Source organism: Festucalex cinctus, chromosome 21, assembly GCF_051991245.1.
Source record: "Festucalex cinctus isolate MCC-2025b chromosome 21, RoL_Fcin_1.0, whole genome shotgun sequence".
In the NCBI taxonomy this organism is placed as follows: domain Eukaryota; kingdom Metazoa; phylum Chordata; class Actinopteri; order Syngnathiformes; family Syngnathidae; genus Festucalex; species Festucalex cinctus.
Window position 1 is genome coordinate 2799792 of NC_135431.1, and position 18579 is coordinate 2818370.

The 18579-nt window shown below is 36.5% G+C and overlaps 1 protein-coding gene and 1 long non-coding RNA gene across 17 annotated transcripts in view; one reads left to right on the plus strand and one right to left on the minus strand.

Moving 5' to 3' along the window:
- The first annotated feature begins 5831 nt into the window (after positions 1-5831).
- LOC144010832 (uncharacterized) lies at positions 5832-8504 on the plus strand. The gene is made up of 3 exons (XR_013281362.1): positions 5832-6046; positions 7197-7378; positions 8219-8504. It is a non-coding gene; the product is annotated as an uncharacterized LOC144010832 (long non-coding RNA).
- Positions 8366-18579, minus strand: part of epb41l2 (erythrocyte membrane protein band 4.1 like 2) — a 50931-nt gene continuing 40717 nt past the window's right edge. For 9 of the 16 annotated variants that reach the window (XM_077511321.1, XM_077511324.1, XM_077511330.1 and 6 more), the window contains 8 exons: positions 18418-18474; positions 17379-17435; positions 16645-17133; positions 13081-13209; positions 12773-12892; positions 12609-12689; positions 10995-11106; positions 8366-9950 (listed from right to left, as the gene is read on the minus strand). In XM_077511321.1, the coding sequence (XP_077367447.1) occupies positions 11005-11106; positions 12609-12689; positions 12773-12892; positions 13081-13209; positions 16645-17133; positions 17379-17435; positions 18418-18474 (1035 nt within the window). In that variant the 3' untranslated portion in view covers positions 8366-9950; positions 10995-11004. Of the gene's footprint in view, positions 9951-10978; positions 11107-12608; positions 12690-12772; positions 12893-13080; positions 13210-16644; positions 17134-17378; positions 17436-18417; positions 18475-18579 lie in introns of all 16 variants that reach the window. The other 7 variants (XM_077511331.1, XM_077511326.1, XM_077511332.1 and 4 more) reach the window with 5 other exon arrangements.

Sequence of the window (18579 nt, forward strand, 5' to 3'; positions counted from 1 at the left end):
AATGTTACAAAGGCTTTTTTTTTTTTATCATTCACGTCAGCCTTGAAAATGTTTTATTTCATCAGATTTCGTCATGTTTCGTTGTAATTCGCAGCTCTAGTTAGGGCCCGAGCAGCTTACCGCTGCCATCTGCTGGCCATAGTTAGTGGCTGTTTTTGATTTCACAAATCATTGACGCGGCTGCGCTGCACTTGGACGTTGCACTGACCACTGATATATTCACACACACACAAAAAATGGCGGCATACATTGTGATTTTACTAAACGTCATTAAACGTTTTTGGCGGTCAAGGAGTTAAGACAAGTGAGATATTCCTTAATACGTCCCCCCCCAATGTGTCTGTTTACGTCAAAGAGTTTTTCTTGTGTCCTTCCTGTGGCTCGCAGGCTTCAACTGCCCACTCAAGCAATCGAGAAGAGGCCTCCCACATCTCTCCTAACGAGCCAATTAAACGAGCGCCGCTGCAAGGAACGAACGACCTCGGGGCCCATCTTGGCCGTTTTTTTTTTTTTGTCTGCACAGAATAAATCGACGCGCAACTTTTTCCGCTGGTCAAAATGATGCACATTTGATCCACATGAATGATGCAAACTTGACGGCAGTATCGTGATGGACGGAGGGACAAAAAGCAAGTTTCTTGAAAATATCCTTTCCTCAGATCTTTAGTTTCCTTATTTTATTTTAATTTTTTTTTATGTTATTTTTTTGGGGGAAAAAAAACATACTTTCCTCGGATCTTCAGTTTCCTTATTTATTTCCTTTATTTTAACTTTTTTATTTCTACTTTCTTTCCTTTTATTGCCTATTTGTTTACTTATATTATTATTATTATTATTATTATATTTATTTTAGAATGTATTATTATTATTATTATTTATTTTATTTGAGCTGCATGAGTTATGCAAAAAAAACAAAAAACAACTTGATGGACGGAGGGACAAAAAGCACGTTTTTTCAGTTTCTTCATGTAATTATTATTATTATAATTTTTATTATTATTTTTATTATTATTTTTTAGGAAAACAAAACAAAACACTTTCCTCAGATCTTCAGTTTCCTTATTGATTTCCTTTATTTTTACTTTATTTCTACTTTCTTACCTATTTGTTTCCTTATTTGTTTTATTTTTATTACTTTTTTATTTCTGCTTTCCTTTCTTTTAATTCATATTTGTTTCCTTATTATTATTATTAATATTATTATTAATAATAGTATTATATTATTATTATTATAATATTTTTTCTGACATTTATTTTTATTATTGTTTTTATTTTATTTTACTTTTCTGCTTTCCTTTCTTTTAATTCCTGTTAGTTTCCTTACTTATTTTATTATTGTTATTATTGTTATTATTATTATTATTATTATTATTATTATTATTATTATTATTATTATTATTATTATTAATTTTATTTGATCCACATGAATGAAAAGCATGTTTTTTCCTCAGATCTTCCGTTTCTTTATTTTTGTGACAGCAAAATGTTCGTCGACCTCATTTGAAAAATGGTCGTCCGTCTTTTGCACGTTTCTCGCATCAAACGTGTATAATATATTCGGGGGGGAAAAAAACAAATCTGTGACTTCACCTTGCAAGGATCTGTAAAGCGCTTTTGCCTTTTTGCTTCCTTCTTCCCTTCCTGCAGAGCCGCCCTGAAGATTTGACTTCAAAGTCTCCCGTTCAGCTGTTTTTATCCCCGTTTAAGCGCCCGCTCGTCGTCGTCCCGCCGCATTTCTCGGTCCTCGACAGAAAAAACTCCAGTCTCAATTGTGTCATGAACGAGAGGATTAGTGAAAGCGCCACCTGCTTCAACCCGAATGCGCTGTCGTCTTTCAAAACCACGCCGGCACGTATTGGACTTGATGCTTCCGACTTTTCACTTCAGAACTCTCCCGATGAAATGTTGACTTCAAACTAGTTGAACGGTAGCTTTGTCACACCCTGAGAGGGTCGCTATCATTTTTACTGGCACGACGCAACTTTGAGGTGGATGCGAGGAACACTGGCACAAAAAAAAATAAAAAATAAAAAATAAAAATAAATCAATTAAAAAAATAAAAACGACACGTACTACATTTCCCCCTTTCGTGACAGACGGAAGTCAAGCCTTCCTGGCAGTAGTGAAAATTTTGTCTGCCATTTTTTAAATATAGTCTCAATTTTTGTCCAATTTCAGTCACGCTTGTTAGTTTTTAATCACAGTTAGTCAACCACTTCCCATTTTTATTCATTTTTAGTCAACTATAAATATAGCATTTTAGTCTTTACTTTAGTCCGAGAAAACGTAATTCTATTCATCTAGTTTTAGTCAACAAAAAATGTCAATGTTTTAGTCTAGTTTTAGTCAGGACAAATATTTTACGGCTGTATATATATATATATATATATATATATATATATATATATATATATATATATATATATATATATATATATATATATATATATATATATATATATATATATATATATATATATATTATTATTATTTTTTTCTTTTCTGTCAGTAGATAAAATTGAACCTTTTCGGAAACTAAAACTATTTCACAAAATTTTCTTATTTTTTTGATGAAAAACAACTTGACACACAATTACAGTGGCTACTATGACTCCATGCTATGAGTTAGCTAGTCGAAAAAACAACTCAATGCGCTCGTCCTCATGGGAAATGTGGTCTTCCTCCAGGCATAACATTACCGCTTCTGTCCATAAGGTGGCGTCAACTGAAAGCTCCTTCGTGTTGCAGATGGATTTCATTCGGTCTTTGGATCACTTTCCTGGCCTAAAATCCCGAGCCGAGGCCATATTTCATATTCCAGACGAACGTTTGATCCCGCCCGCCACAGTTAATAATCGAAAGTGATGACGGCAGCAAACTTTGCAACTGTAATAAGTGACGAAAGCAAAAGTGGCTGGCCCGATGCCGCTTGGTCACCGTGGCAACAGAATGACTTTCGTATCCAGGCTGTCAATCAATCTCTCGACGAGCTCGGACCCATAATCATAATGAAGGCGTTCGTTATTCCCGGCCACAAAATGAAATTAATTATCGCTTTTTTTTTTTTTTTCTCTCTCTCTCTTCACCGGATGACTGTTCCTCTCCCTCGGTGCGTCTCACGCGTCCACCCACCATGTTTCCTCACCCCGCTGTCGTCGCTTCATCTGCGTCCTTCTGTCGCGGCCTCGCAACTATTGCGACATCCGAGTCGGCGTGATATTAAAACTGCCACAATATAATCGTCGTCGTCATGTCAATATTCAAAGCAGCACATCTGTTAAAAAAAAATTCCATTTGTGCTGTTCTAACACCCTCTGGTGGCTAGTTTTGTTTAGTGCAGTTTAATTTTCACAAGGCATGTTTTGGCCCTTCTACGTTTCAAATCCATGTTTATATGCATACAAAAAGCACAATATTCTGTGTTTTTGCTATGTGCACATTTTGTTGCAATATTGTGAGCCTTTTGGTATCGTCAACCTCCCCACAATATCGTGATCATTATCGTATCGTGACCTTCATATCGTGATATCAGAATGTGATGTTTGGATATCGTAACAACCTTAATACAGGGAACTTTTCATTCATGCATTTATTTCAATTTCTATTTTATAGAGAAAAAAAATGATGCTGACACTGGAAACTCCCGATACTTTTTAATGGTTTTTATTATATTTAAAAAGAAAATTACAAAAAATATTATGCCGAAATTTTGGAAAACTTTAGGGAACTATTGATTTTTTTAGTATTTATTGCTTAGTTTTTAATCTAGCTGAACACACGTTTAAACATATGGAGGACCAAAAGTGCTGAATACACCATTAAATAATTAAATAAAATTGTCATGAAATAATTAAATGTCATTTATTAATATTAAATATGGAATTAAATAAACCAACAATTAAGTAAATGTTATTCATTAATCAAAGTACCCATATATATATGTATTCATAAATAAATAAATGAATAAATAAATACATTTACAAATAATCATATGGAATTTAATTAATTAATGACACATTTAATAACATTGATTTATTTAATTCCGCATTTAATTAATAAATGAAACTTTTAATTAATTAATGACACTTTTATTTCATTATTTAATGTTGGTTAATGTTATGTTTAATGTTATGGTCCTCCATAAAATCAAAGCTGTCAATTATTTATATGTTCAAAATTAAAAGAAATTATTATTATTTTTTTTTAAATGTTGACACTAATATTTTCTCTTTTCTGCAAATGAGTATCAGCTTGAAATACCGATTATCGGTCTACTTGACAACTAATAATCGGTATTGATAACGATCTTGAAAAAAAAACTAATCGGCCTATCACTAACCCGAACCCTCAAAACCGCGAGACAAGACGTGTGACCCACTATCACGCCGTTCCGTCCCAGAACACTGAAAATTAAAAAAGAACAAAAAATTCATTTCCCCCTCGAAAGTCCATCAACAAACCCAACAAAAAAAAGATTTCTCGTGCATTGGTTTTGTCGCGTCTCCGTCCTGCAATTCCTTCCAGCCGGCTGCCGCTGTTGGCTAAATGTCACACCTGTTACGTAACGCAGGAAACACCGCCGCTCGTTTAAAAAGAAGCAAAAAAAAAAAAAAAAGCCACAGTCGGCATGGTAACGAGCATCATGGGCGACCCCCGGTGCAACTTATGCTAAAAAGGCCAGGGGGGGGGGGGGCGGTTGCCATGACAACTGGAAGAAGAAAGAATTGATGGGAAAGTTCTCCAAGGCGGGATGCAACACTACATTTCGACACGCGCTCCTTTTCTTGCTTTACACGTCTTCCAAAAATAAAAATATAAAAATAAAGTGTGAACATCATCCCGCCGGCAGAAAATTAAAACGTGACGTCACCAGCAAGCGAACGCCACGAGAGGGTGTCAAATACACAAAAGTAATTAAAGCGCGGCGCTAATCAAGCTCAAGTAATAACTTAGAAAGTCATCGGGGGACAAGTGGAATTTTGAGTGCCGATTACGCGATGCAAATTCAATATTCAAATTGGTGTTTTGATGGATTATCATTCAAGTCGTTCTCTTTTAATTAGCAGAAGCGCACGCACGACTGTCACGTCTCCACAGTTCAGACGGGCAAAATAACACATTGTGTTCTATTGCTATAAAAACATGGAACCTACCAAAAAAAAAAAAAAAAAAAAAAAGATTAGAGTCTCTTCTTTCATCAGGGAAATAAAAAAAAAAAAAAGTATATTTTTATCCGTTTCTGTTTTGGAGCAATTAGCTTTATAATATAGCTAAGTTTCACCATTATTCCTGGTGAAAACACTGGCAAAAAGAGCTTGTTGCAACATGGCCCTGGTTAATCTATTATACTCTGCTGCCACCTGCTGGCCGTTTTTTTAATAACTACCATTGCGCCAACTGTTCTCTGCAGTAGAGAGGCTGCATCAAAGCCTTCTGTATGCTCTGGCATAAAAAACAAAACAAAAAAAACAAAAAACAAAACAAAAACGTATAAATACGTCTTTGGGTCACTCAAAACATTTAAAATAGAACATATGTGTCCGTTTTTTTGGGAGCAAATGAGTTAATTGTTTTGAAGGTTCATTTTAGGAACACAGCAGTGTTAATTTCGTCAACCAAAAACTAAACCAAAAATAATAAAATAATAAAATGAACACTAGTAGACAGCGATTTTTGTTCTTCTTGGGTTCAAACTCAAAAGTACGACATCAGAGAAAAAAGAATGATTTGTTGTCGCATTGTGACGGCGCCGACGACCTTTGGGGCCCGCGCAGCTAATCTGCTTAAGCAATCACGAGGGCGCAAAAGAACAAAGTTCACATCGTCGGCGTCGTCATCGACAGACAGACAGACAGACAGACAGACAGACAGACAGACAGACAGACAGAGACACGTTTTAAGAGCGAGCGAGCGCATCGGGAACTGGATGACAAAAAAACAAAACTGAAAGACAGAAAGCCAAACCGCCACTCAAACAAGTCGACGCCTTGGAGAGTTTCTAAGATGGTCACCGGAATATCGTGACGGCAGCCGGCCGGTTCGTCACGTGAGTATCGGCGGCTTCTCGATAACTTTTTCTGATGTGTGCCTGGTGGAAAAAATTAAAATTAAAAAATAAAAATCATCCTGCTTACCAAACCGGTCGGTCGTTCACCCGCCGGGCTCATTAGTGGCCACTGTTGGGAAAAATAAATAAATACATGAATAATTTTAGATATATATGTATCATATCATTTTTTTTTCTTTTTATTTCCATTTATATAATATTTATATCCGTTTTTATTTTCACTTTTAATCATTTATTTATTTATTTAGTCATTAATTTATTTAGAATTTTGGCAGGTTTGGTCCTTCATAAAAGGAGATTAAAAATTAAATAAAAAATCTGTTGAAATAAATACAATAAAATTAAATAAAAATGTATTGAAATAAATAAAATAAAATAAAATAAAAAATGTATTGAAATAAATAAAATGAAATTAAATAAAAATTTATTGAAATAAATAAAATGAAATTAAATAAAAATGTATATATATATATATATATATATATATATATATATATATATATATATATATATATATATATATATACACATATATATAATATATATTTATTTATTTATTTACATTTTTTTAATTAGGGGTGTCAACATGAGTGCGTCAATTTTGAATTCATTTAAAGTTCCTTTAACACCACCATATTTTTTTTTTAATGACCACCCCTTACTTGGAAAACGTGTACTGGAGGAATTCCAGTCCACACGTCCGCGTCAAAAATTTTGCAGTTAATAAATGTAATAATAATGCATCTATTTGTGGAGACCGGGGCCAGGTTGCATTTCACAATTTTAATAACGTTACTTCATGTTAAAGATGAGATTGCTGTTAATTATGAAAAAGAAAAAATGCACTGAGCTGTCGCCAACGTCTTACAAATGCAATTATGCCATCTAGTGGCAGACAAATGACCTCGACGCGACCTCAATATCACACTTGTTAATTGTTCATTTTAACTCAATTTTATGATTAATTACAATGAAAAATTTGAATCGCCTGACACCCCTATAAAAAATTAATTGTATTTGTAAACATGACCTTTTCGAATCAATAGAAATGAGATTTTATCACAAAATAAAAAGTTACAAAAAACAAAACAACAACAACAAAAAGTTACCTTATGTGTGTGTCTTCCAGGAGTGGGATGGAGGTCCCGAGCGGGCCCTGGGCCGACCTGGCCCTGCTCCTGAGGCAGACAGTCGCACAGACAGACAGAGGGACGGACAGCTTCCTGCCACTGTGGCTGCTCGGCCTGTTCCTGTCCGTCTGCGTTCTCTTCTTGCAACTGCTGCTCTATCTGTGCTGGAAGCTCAACCAGGGTATGCGATGCGTCCCAATATTTTTGTCCGTAAATGCGCTGCCTGACTTTTGCTGATATTAAAACATGATATTACATTTTGGGGAGGCAATATGTACCAATCGACCCAATGTTTGTTATTGTCATCAATGTTTGTGTTAGGTAAATATGTACTTTTAACGTTTCTACAAGACACAACATAAGAGTTCAAAGTTCAACCACAAGTCAGCATCTTGAGCGTGTACATTTTGTCCCAAGTAATCAATGAAGTCACTTATACCCACGTATGGATTCTATTTGGTGGACAGGTCAACAAAATGTAAATACATCACGATTCAGAAAAATATACAATTACAGTAATTACGTAAAGTGACTATTGGGGCCAGAAATAAAAATTTTTTGACCACATATTGCGTAACTATAAACTACAAAGTATAATGTTCCAATTTAAAATGTACTTACGTAGTTTTGAGTTTCAGAGTTGGATATGGGAGCGCCCCCAGTCGATGACGTAATGTTTGCAATGGACGACATGTTTGGTAAAGCTAAGTGACGTCAGCAAATCGAAACAGAAATGTAATTTTCTTTTGTGTTAGAAGCATTATAAAATGATAACTTTAAAAATCTATTCCCTAAAAAAAAAAAATCCCACATATTTTTTAGCTTTTTAAATTACACGACTCACTTCCGTTTAGAGACCGGTGAATGCGCACATGCGCATTAAAACTTGCACTTCAGCGTTCAATTCAAACGCACATTTATGATACATATCTATATTTTTAAAGTGTTTTACGTGTAAAATGTACGACATGTATGCGCAACGCTGTAATTTAAATACAGTATAATCAAATATTGTTCGCAGTGGAGGCTGATCTGGCTGAGTTTTCACACGAACGGAGCGCCATCCACAGGCCGGTCCGAGGCAGTGCACCCAAAAAGAGCGGCGGTGTTGCGCATGCGTACACCTGACAACTACAAATACGGAGCAAGAAAGGAACACGCCGAAGACTGAAAGTATTACAATCCTTTATTTGAAGTGTTACATAATACACAGAAATTGAACTTTGTGTGTGCTTGGAAAGGGAAATTAAGTGGCGACATCGAATGTGGACTACTTGGGAGCAATGGGGCTGGTAACCTTTTTTTTTTTTTTTTTTTTTTTTTGTGCGTGAGTGTGAAAAATACAAAAGATGCTGCGGCGGGTTTGGATCAATAATTATTTTTACAGAAATCTTGGTAAGTCCAACCCAAATTCCCAGGAATTGATTTTGCAGCCCCACTGCTCAAAAAAAAAAAAAAGAAGTCATTTGTAGTGGTGTATATTTAAAAAAAATCCACCAGTAAACATTGCAAATGTGGAAAAAAAATGGACCATAGTTTCACAAAGTGGGCAGAAAAAAACTACAGAAACAGTTGCGACATCATCACGGATCAGAAAAGCAAAAATTCAATAATTTTTCAGCTTCTTCCTCTGTTGGAATGTCATCGCAGAACATTGCAGTTAAGACCAGTGTTGTTGTTTTTTCTTTTTTGTAATAAGACTCCGCTGTCGAAAATATTTCTAATAAACATCGGATTACAACTTTTAACATGTAAAGGTGTTTCACTTTGAACAAATCCAATTTTAAAAAAACAAGTTTCCAGTCAACACAGGTGGAATGTTTTTTTTTTGTTTTTTTTTTTCACTTTTTAAAACGTGTCGCGTACGAAAACGTGTTGCGATCATGAAGAACTGACGTACATCAACTGCATGTGCGTAAACATGAACCTAACCTACATGAAAGCCGTTTATCTGCTTTCAAACACCGCTGTGATACCTTTTGTCAAAAAAACAAAAACAAAACAAACGTGCTTTCAAATTAAAACAACTTTTTTTAAAAAATAAAATAAAACAAATCTTCTCCCAGGCTTTCCGCTATCACATTATTTCCACTACAACTGCAGATATTTATTTATTTATTTATTTTAGCTTAAACTCGTTCACATTTAGTATTAAAGAAAAAAAAATTGAAAGCTTTTATCAAGTGTATGTTCTTTTTTTGAGGAATGGAAAAAAAAAATGTCAACAAATGGTTGGAATATGTCACCTCTTGTTTGTACCATTAGTATGTGAGTGTTGTTTTTTTTGGGTGGATTATGTTTACATTTCTCGATGTGAGAGCATTATCACATTAGAGCAGGGGTGAAATTATGATATGAGCATTTTGGGGGGTTTTATTTTAAAAAATAATAATAAAATAAAAATCCTGTGAGGTTTTATTAGTTTTTTTGGAATCGTTATCTTTTCCCAGCCCTACACTGATAATAAACGTTTCCCAAAATACAAAACTTCAGTGTTAACAATAGCTCTTTGCATTATCGTCTTATTGTTTTCGTCAAAAAAGAAAAAAGCAACAAAAAAGAAGTAAAACCTCGCTACAAATGTTAAGCTAACAATGTGGTTCTTTTTGCTCCCTCTGAGTGTGTTATTATTTTCTTGATTGTTATTTTGTTTTTTTTTTGGAGAGACTCGGTTGAGTTGGTTGTCTCCTTGTGGCCGCCGCTTCAGTCAGCCAAGGTCAAAGGTCATGGAATCCTCGACGGGCCCTTCAGTTCTGCATGTAAGAGAGAGAGAGGGGGGGGGGGGATAATATTTTCTTACAGTGGTTTTCAACTGTGGCGATTAGGGCGGTGCAACGAATCGAAATTTAATTACAATTTCAATGAACACAATTACAAAATCAGCATAATCGTTAAAAAAGAAAAAAAAATTATTAATGCAAATTTTTGAGTTGTTTACATTTATACATTTGCACCTTTTTTTTTTTTTTCAATTTTAAAATAATTTTGTTTCATCCAAAAAGGAACTTGCATAATTAGTGTTTCAAATATTTATTTATTTTTTTACGTTTAAACATTTTCTTGTTTTGCAACAAAAAAAAAAAAAAATCATCCTACTGCACATAAATAAATAAATAAATTTTATATATATATATTTGTAAATATGTCTTAATATTTTTAAATGCTTAAACATTTTCTTGTTTTGTACCAAAAATAAAATAAATAATCGTCCTATTGCAAAGTGCACAAGCGGCACTCCAAATTCAAGTTTTTGCCAACATAAATAAATACATAAATATTATATATATTTTAAATTTGTCTTAATATTTTTAAATGCTTAAACATGTTCTTGTTTTGTACCAAAAATAAATCATCACTTGAGTAAGTGTGATTTAATTCAATTATTGCCAAAATAATCCTGATTATTATTATTATTTATTTTTTTGCATAATGGAGCAGCCCTTACCCTGCGATGATCCATTTTCCTACTCTCAACAAAATATATGTATTGTTCAAAAGTAGGCTTGGAAAAAATGACGGACACCGAAAGCATTTAAAATGAAGCAGATCACAAACTATCAGCAACAACATGCTTCTAACAATATATATATATATATATATATATATATATATATATATATAAAAATGGCGAATAATTCCAAATGAGTCGCAAAAGGAAGGCAGAAAAGCAGTTTGAAGCAAAAATAAATATGCAGGAAAGGATGCAAGAATAACAAGCAAAAAGTCAGAATGGAAAAGGTGACGGAGGGAAAAAAAAAAAAAACATGTCAAAACCGCACACCTTCTTTTTGGTCTACCTGAGTGGCGTCAATCCTCTTGGGCCAGGTCGGTCTCTTTGTGGACCACCACTCTGGTGACCGACATCTCGGGATGTTGCTCTTTGGCCTCCTTGATGGCCTGGGCCAGAGCCTGCGGTAGTAGCGCGGCGCGGCCACAGGGAGGCGGCGGCGAGCAACCGAGCGGCCAAAGTGGAACAAAAATGGAAGAAAAAGAAATCAAAAAAGACAAACAGAAGAACATAAAAGCAAAAAAAACGATGTGCCGTCGCTGTGCGCCATTTCACTTCGAAAATGGCCAGCGTGGACATCAGCGGGGAAGAACGTTTCAAAACGGAGCGCATTCCAAAGTAAAATATGCAAAATATGTTGTATGCAGAAATGTAAGACGCGCTTACATTTGTTCAAGGAATAACAAAGCAGTGGAGGGCGGCGGGAAATCCATGCAGATCTCAGCTTATCGTATTGAGGAAAATAGTGGCGCAATACACTAAATATAGTGAACATTACAAAAAGTGACCTTATTAAAACATTTTTATTTTTTTTTATAAATTGTGATCAATCTCCATAATTTAGAATTCCTCCAAGGGGACTTTCTATGGAGACTTCCTTGTTCGTCGAGCCGCTCACTCGACCAATGACAGGCAGTTTGCAACGGGGCGGAGTCCAACCCAACGCGCGCTTGGGACCGCCCCCTCATTTGAAGAACATTTCGACTTGGCAGTATAGTCCAAAAACTGCCAAAACTCGAAATAAATAAATACATTTGTATTTAATTTTTGATTGATATTTTTTATCCGTTTTTTTATTTTCACTTTTAGTCATTTATTTAGTAATTTATTTGGATTTTTTTTGTTCTTTTTATTTCCATTTATATTGATTTTAATATAATTTTTTATATCCATTTTTATTTTCACTTTTACTCATTTAGTTATTTATTTAGTCATTTATTTATTTTGAATTTTGGCAGTTTTGGTCCTCCATACAGGAGAGATAAAAAAAATTAATAAATAAATAAATACAAATGATTTATTCATGTATATATTTATATAAATTTTATATATTTTTTGTTCTTTTTATTTCCATTCATATTTATTTTTTATATCCATTTTTTAATTTTCACTTTTTAGTCATTTATTTATTTTGAATTTTGGCAGTTTTGGTCCTCCATACAGCAGAGATAAAAAAAATTTAAATACAAATGTATTTATTTGTGTATATATAATTATATATATTTTTTTGTTCCTTTTATTTCTATTTATGTTTTTTTTTTGGATATAATTACTTTATATCAGTTTTTCTTTTCACTTTTAGTCATTTATTCATTTGGAATTTTGGCAGTTTTGGTCCTCCCTACTTTTCTACCTAATTTTAGGTGCTGCTGTTTTGGTTGTCAACAAAATTCAAATTGGCCTATTTGTGAGAATGATCGCATCTATGAAATGATGTGAGTGTTGAGGAATAGCCACGTGTGGAGTAAATCACAATATATAAACATGATCGAGTCGCCCACGTGAAAACGATCGATGTGCATCTTTGATCACCAAAGCGGCGACGCGCTCCACAACTGCATCGGACTTGAAATGCATCGCGATATCGACAAAAAAAAAAAATGGAATTTGTGAAAAGATTGACCTCGTCGTGGTCGATGTTGCAGTCGCCGCTGATGACGATGCGCTTCTCGATCCTCGTCTCCGACAGGCCGCCCTTTAACGTCTGCGGCGGAACGTCGCACAATCGCACCAACAACATCCCGATTAGGAAACAAAATCATTTTTGTGGACAGCGTGCGCGCGCACCTTGGTGATGTGCGTGGTGGTGGTGGTGCACAGAGATTCCGAGGTGATTGTCTGAGCCGTCATCAGGACGCCGGGCTCGCCGCCGCCGTCGCCGCCGCCGCCGTCGCCGCTTCCGTCCAGCTGCCACAAAAACGCACAAAACAAAACATGAATTGTGTTCGTCCCCCGTCCAAATTGGCCCTCAACATCTGCTTTTCCTGCGGGAGACGGAATCAACGCGTCATTTGCATCGTGAAAAAGGGGGAGGAGACAAAAGGCAAGCCTTCCAAACGAGACCCCGCCCCCTCCCGTTCCTGAGCTTGGCGCACCTGCGCGGCCTCGTACGTGATGGTCTTGGTTTCCGTGTGCACGATGGGCACTTCCGTGGTCGCGATCTCGCTCTTCTGCGCCGCAAACGTGTCCGATATTGTCACCATTTCCGTCTTTATCACGGGCGGCTGGTTCGGGGGGGCGACAAGAGAGACGGGAGGAGGGTTAATGCGTTAACACAAAAAAACGGATCAAAAATACAAAATGTCAGCTTGTTAGGAAGACAAACATGGGTTGGGGCGGGGTGGTGGACATCCTCGTACGTTTACAACACAAAATCTAATATTTGTTCCGATTAGTTGGATTAATTCATTCCAAATTTCATAGCACTTCTATTAGGGATGTAACGACATCGTGATATTAAAACTGCCGCAATATCCGCAGTCGTCATGTTCACGATATTTAAATGCAACACATCTGTTAAAAAACGTTTTTGCAGTTCTAGCACCCTCTGGTGGATAGCTTTTTAGTGCAGTTTAATTTTCATTAGGGATGTTTTTGCCCTTCTATGTTGAAAATTACATTCATTGTCAGATGAGGGGGAACATTAATATGTGGAGGAACTCAATGTGTGCGTGCATTTACATAAGATAATAACATAATAATAATAATAATAAAACATAATAATACAGCATTGGTGTTACAAAAGCAGAATATTGTGCTTTTTTTTTTTTTTTTTTTGAACAATACTGTGACCTTCCCACCATATCGCGATAATTATCATATCGTGAGCTTCATATCGCGATAATATCATATCGTGACGTTTGGATCTCGTTACATCCCTAATTTCTATTGGTTCCAGTACATAGATTTTTTTTTTTTTTTTTTTGTCCAATCAGATTTCAGCTCTCTATATGTTGCCATGTCAATTAGGGATGCAACCTTAGCGACGATATCATGATATTGCAATATTCAAACTGCCACAATATCATCATTGCCATTATGTCACGATATTTAAAAGCAACATATCTGTTTAAAAAAAAAAAAAAGTTTTTTTTTTTTTTTTTTTAAAGTGCCGTTTAACTCTTTGACCGCCAAAAACGTTTAATAACGATCAGTAAAATCACGACGTATATTGCCATAAACGTTAAATAACGTCAACAATTTTTATTTTTTTTCTTTCTCAGTGCAACGCTGCCTTGTCAATGGGTTGTGGAATCTAAAACACTCTCAACTATGGCCAGCAGATGGAAGCATTGTATCTTTTTTCGTCAATGATCAAAGCCTCTGTCATATCAAAGTTTTTCTTTGATAACGTCTGGCAGTAAAAGAGTTAATAAGGCATGATTTGGCCCTTCTATGTTTAAAATCTGCACTAATGGTCAGATGACGGGCGACGTAATATGCTTGTGAAGCGATTCAATAAGTGGAAGAATTTAATAAGTGCGTGTATATGAATACCAACCTCCCTGCAATATCTTGATAATTATCGTATCGTGATATTGTGATATTTTGGATATCGTTACATCGCTAAATGTCGATCCAATCTGCTCTGTCCTTCACAATCAATCATGCTAATCCCATTAGCAACGGGACTCCTTTTTAGTATTAGTCATTTTAGTTGTGTCACCATCTAACAGTTACAAAATGGCCGATTTCTCTGATAATAGACCCGATTGAAAAGGAAGCGAGTGAGCTTCCCACAACACGCACACACACACACAAACACGACACAGAGAAACACGAGCCGGCCCGAGGCCTGCCTTGAAACCAATCGTCAAATTCGATCAATAATCAATAACACAGCAGATACGGATTGCCGAATTTTGTGCGGCGTGGGCCGGCTCTGTCGGCAAACGCAACGGCGCCAAAAAATTGAGAGAGGCAGCAAAAATCTTTGGCGTCGACGCATGCGAGGGGAAGAAGAACGACGCAGCAACCGAGCGGGCGCGACATGCAAAGATGAGATGATGCAGCCTGATGCGTTGCTATAGCGACCAGCCAGCGCCGGCCTAACAACAAACAAACAAACACCACACAAATACTGGCGGGGGGGAAAAAAAACAAAACAAAAACAGCATCATGCAACTCAACATGCGCCCGTTTGACGTCACAACACAAAACGCACGACGGCGAGTTCAAGTTCAAAAGTCAGATTTGTATTTTACGTATGCAACAGTTTATGTATGGTTAAAGTGCACTATAAATAAAGTTGAGGAGTTGAAAATAAAATTCATTTCCATGAGCCGGTCTATGGAGTTTCACATTATAAGCTAGCATGAAGCTAGCAGAATAATTGATGAATAAATCAGTTGAAATCTTGATGTGTTTGATTCATTTTGTTGTTCGTTTGTCATATAAATAAAGTTGAGTTTAAAATTAAATGCTATGCTAATCTCCATTAATAGGTCTAAGGTGTTTCACAAGTTAGCATAAAGCTAGCAGACTTTCTTTAGATGAAATATTGTTTAATAATTCATTCAATGTTACACACTGAAATGTTTAACTTATTTTGTTGTACGTGCGCTATGAATAAAGTTGAGTTTAAAATTAAATTCTACGCTAATTTCCATGAGCCAGTCTATGGTGTTTCACATTACATGTTAGCATGAAGCTAGCAGACTTTTGTTCAATGAATTGTTTTTGATTAATAATTTGGTGTTGAAATCTCACGTTCGATTCATTTTGTTGTACGTGTGTCGTAAGAATAAAGTTGAATTTAAAACTAAATGCTATGCTAATCTCCGTTATGAAGACGATGGTGTTTCACATTATATGGTAGCATTAAGCTAGCAGATTTTCGTTAGATGAAATTAGATTGTTTAATAACTTAATATTAAACTCTCTAATGTTCAATTCATTTTGTTGCACGTGCCCGATGAATAAAGTTGAGTTTAAAATTAAAATCTACGCCAACTTCCATTAACCAGTCTATGGTGTTTTGCATACGTTAGCATTAAGCTAGCAGACTTTCAGTAAATGAAATTGTTTGGTTAGTAATTCAGTTATAAAATCTGAAATTTATTTTATTTATTACTTTTGAGTTTATTAAATTTATGTGTGTTTATATATGTTGCAAGGAGGTTAAAAAAAAAAAAATTCTGCTTCGTTGTCGTTTGAAGGTCTCTATCGATGCTAATGTGTTAGCTTGCCAATTCCTTTCACATTACATGTTAGCATTAAGCTAACATACGTTTGTTCTGACCTGATTAACTTACACGTTTTGGTGCTTAAATATACAACATTGAATTCCCTTTTTGTTTTATTTGTGAGTTTTATAGTAAATTCAAACTTTTAATGAGTTTACGGCTCTGACGAGGCAATTTGGGATTTTTGTGTTCAAGAGGCTTTGTGGCGCTAAAATATCTAAAAAAAATAATTTAAAAAAAAATGCTGTTTTTTTTGTTATGTCGTCACTTGAAGGACACCCCAGGCCTCTTTTTTTTTTTTTTTCCCCCCCCTGAAATATTTGAAGGAATGCGCCATAGCAGGAAGGCGAGCGACACCGACGGGAAGCGGGAAGGAAGCGAGCGAGTTTTTCGCCGGGATGTGGACGTCGATGAAAAAAAAAGCTCTGCAGGTGTCGGCCCGCTTGACTTTTTTTTTTTTTTTTTTTTTTTTACCTGAGAGCAACAAATAACCTGCGGACGCGCCTCTCCGTTCACTTTGGGCGTTTGGTGCGCGGGAGCGAGCGGCCGGCCGTCGGCGTCTTCGTGCCGCGTCGGCCCGTTGGGAGCTTCGCCGGCGGGCGAGACCTTCGCGTCGTCGTCGGCGTCGTCTTCCGTCGCTTCCTCGAACTCGGCCGAGCGGGCGGGCTCGCTACGCCGCCCCGACTTCTCCTCTTCCTCTTCCTCTTCGTCCTCGGGGATTTGCGTGCGGGCGGCGGCCGCGCGGTCGGGGCGATACTCCGCCTCGCCGTCGCTTTCGCTCTCCGGCGGCGACGACGACGACGAGGCGCTCTCCCGCCGCTCCGTTTCCGTCGTCGTCGTCGTCTTCTTCTTCTTCTTCTTCTTCTGCGCACCTCCTTCTTCCGCGCTCGCTCCCTCCGGGTCGACGGCTTTGGTGGAAATCTCTTGCACCACAACAGTTTCTTCAATCTCAACTTCCGTCGTCTAAACACACACGCACGCACGGGTGCGCACGCACACACAAAATGAGGTGCGCACACGTACACAGCATGGGAGACAAAAAAAAACAAAACAAAAAGTGATCATTGGACATAACAACAAAACACGTTAAGGGACGCGAGTTCCACTGTGGACAGATTAAAATAATCATCAAAAAAATGTCGAGGGGACGGCATGCAGACGGGAAGCTGTGTTGGATGGAAATAGAAACGGAATGAAGGTGAGAGCACCTTGACGCATTCTTTGGTGTCGCTGTTTTCCGCCGCCGAAGTTTCCGTCACGGGAACCTGCGTCACACACACACACGCGCAGGCAGCCGGCGCACACGTCAATCACCCGCACACCTTTTACATCGTCTCTTTGGCGCCAAGGTTATTTGAGGTAACTAAAACTCACAAGTAAAATTCAAAAAACAATTTCAAAATAAAAACAAAAACGTTTAAAAATAAATAAATAAATAAATAAATAACTACATTTTATGTTCACAAAGCTAACTACAATTAGAGGAAAAATGTCCTTTGTTTTCGTCTTTGGTAATTAATTTGATGCATGAGCCTTTGAGGATGATTTTAAATGTGATTTGATTTTGATATGAACCGGAAAAAGGACGTCTAAATATGTTCTATTTTAAATGTTTTAAGTTTCCCAAAGACGTATTTATGCGTTTTTTTTTAGTTTTTTTGTTTTTTTATGCTAGAGCAACATCTCAACTGCAAAGAACAGTTGAAGAAATGGTAGTTATTACACAAATGGCCAGCAGGTGTTAGCAGAGTATAAGAGATCAACCAGGGCCATGTTGAAACTTAGCTATATTCGAATGCTAATTGCTGCAAAATGGAAACCGATACAAATATACTTTTTTTTCCTGATGAAAGAAGAGACTTTAATCTGGCATTCCATGCTTTTATAGCAATTGAACACAATATTCTGCGGGCCTTGCAAAATCAGTCCAAATCCAGTAAAAGAGCCGGAGTGAAGGTGGTTGCTTGTGTCAAAATGGCTGCCAGTCAATGAGTTAAGATGACGTCATGGTGTTTTTTTTTTTTCTTTTTAAATATTGTTCACAAGTAATTTTGTTTAAATTTTGTTTAAAAAAAAAAAAAAAAAACTAAAACTAATACTGAAACTAAGCATTGATAAAATAACAAAAACTCATAAAAATGAAAAAGAACCACCCTGAAAACTAATCCAAAGTAACTCCATTTAAAATGAAATTCCCAAACTATGACAACGCCGGAAAAAGAAGCGGGAGTGAAAATGTTGGAGCACCTTGATGGCTTCTTTGGTGTCGCTGTTTTCCGCCGCCAAAGCTTCCGTCACGGGAGCCTGCGTCACACACACACACACACAGGTAGCCGGCGCACACGTCAATCACACGCGCAACTTCCGTCGCTTTGGCGCCCAAAACATGCGTCATCGCATGACGACGAA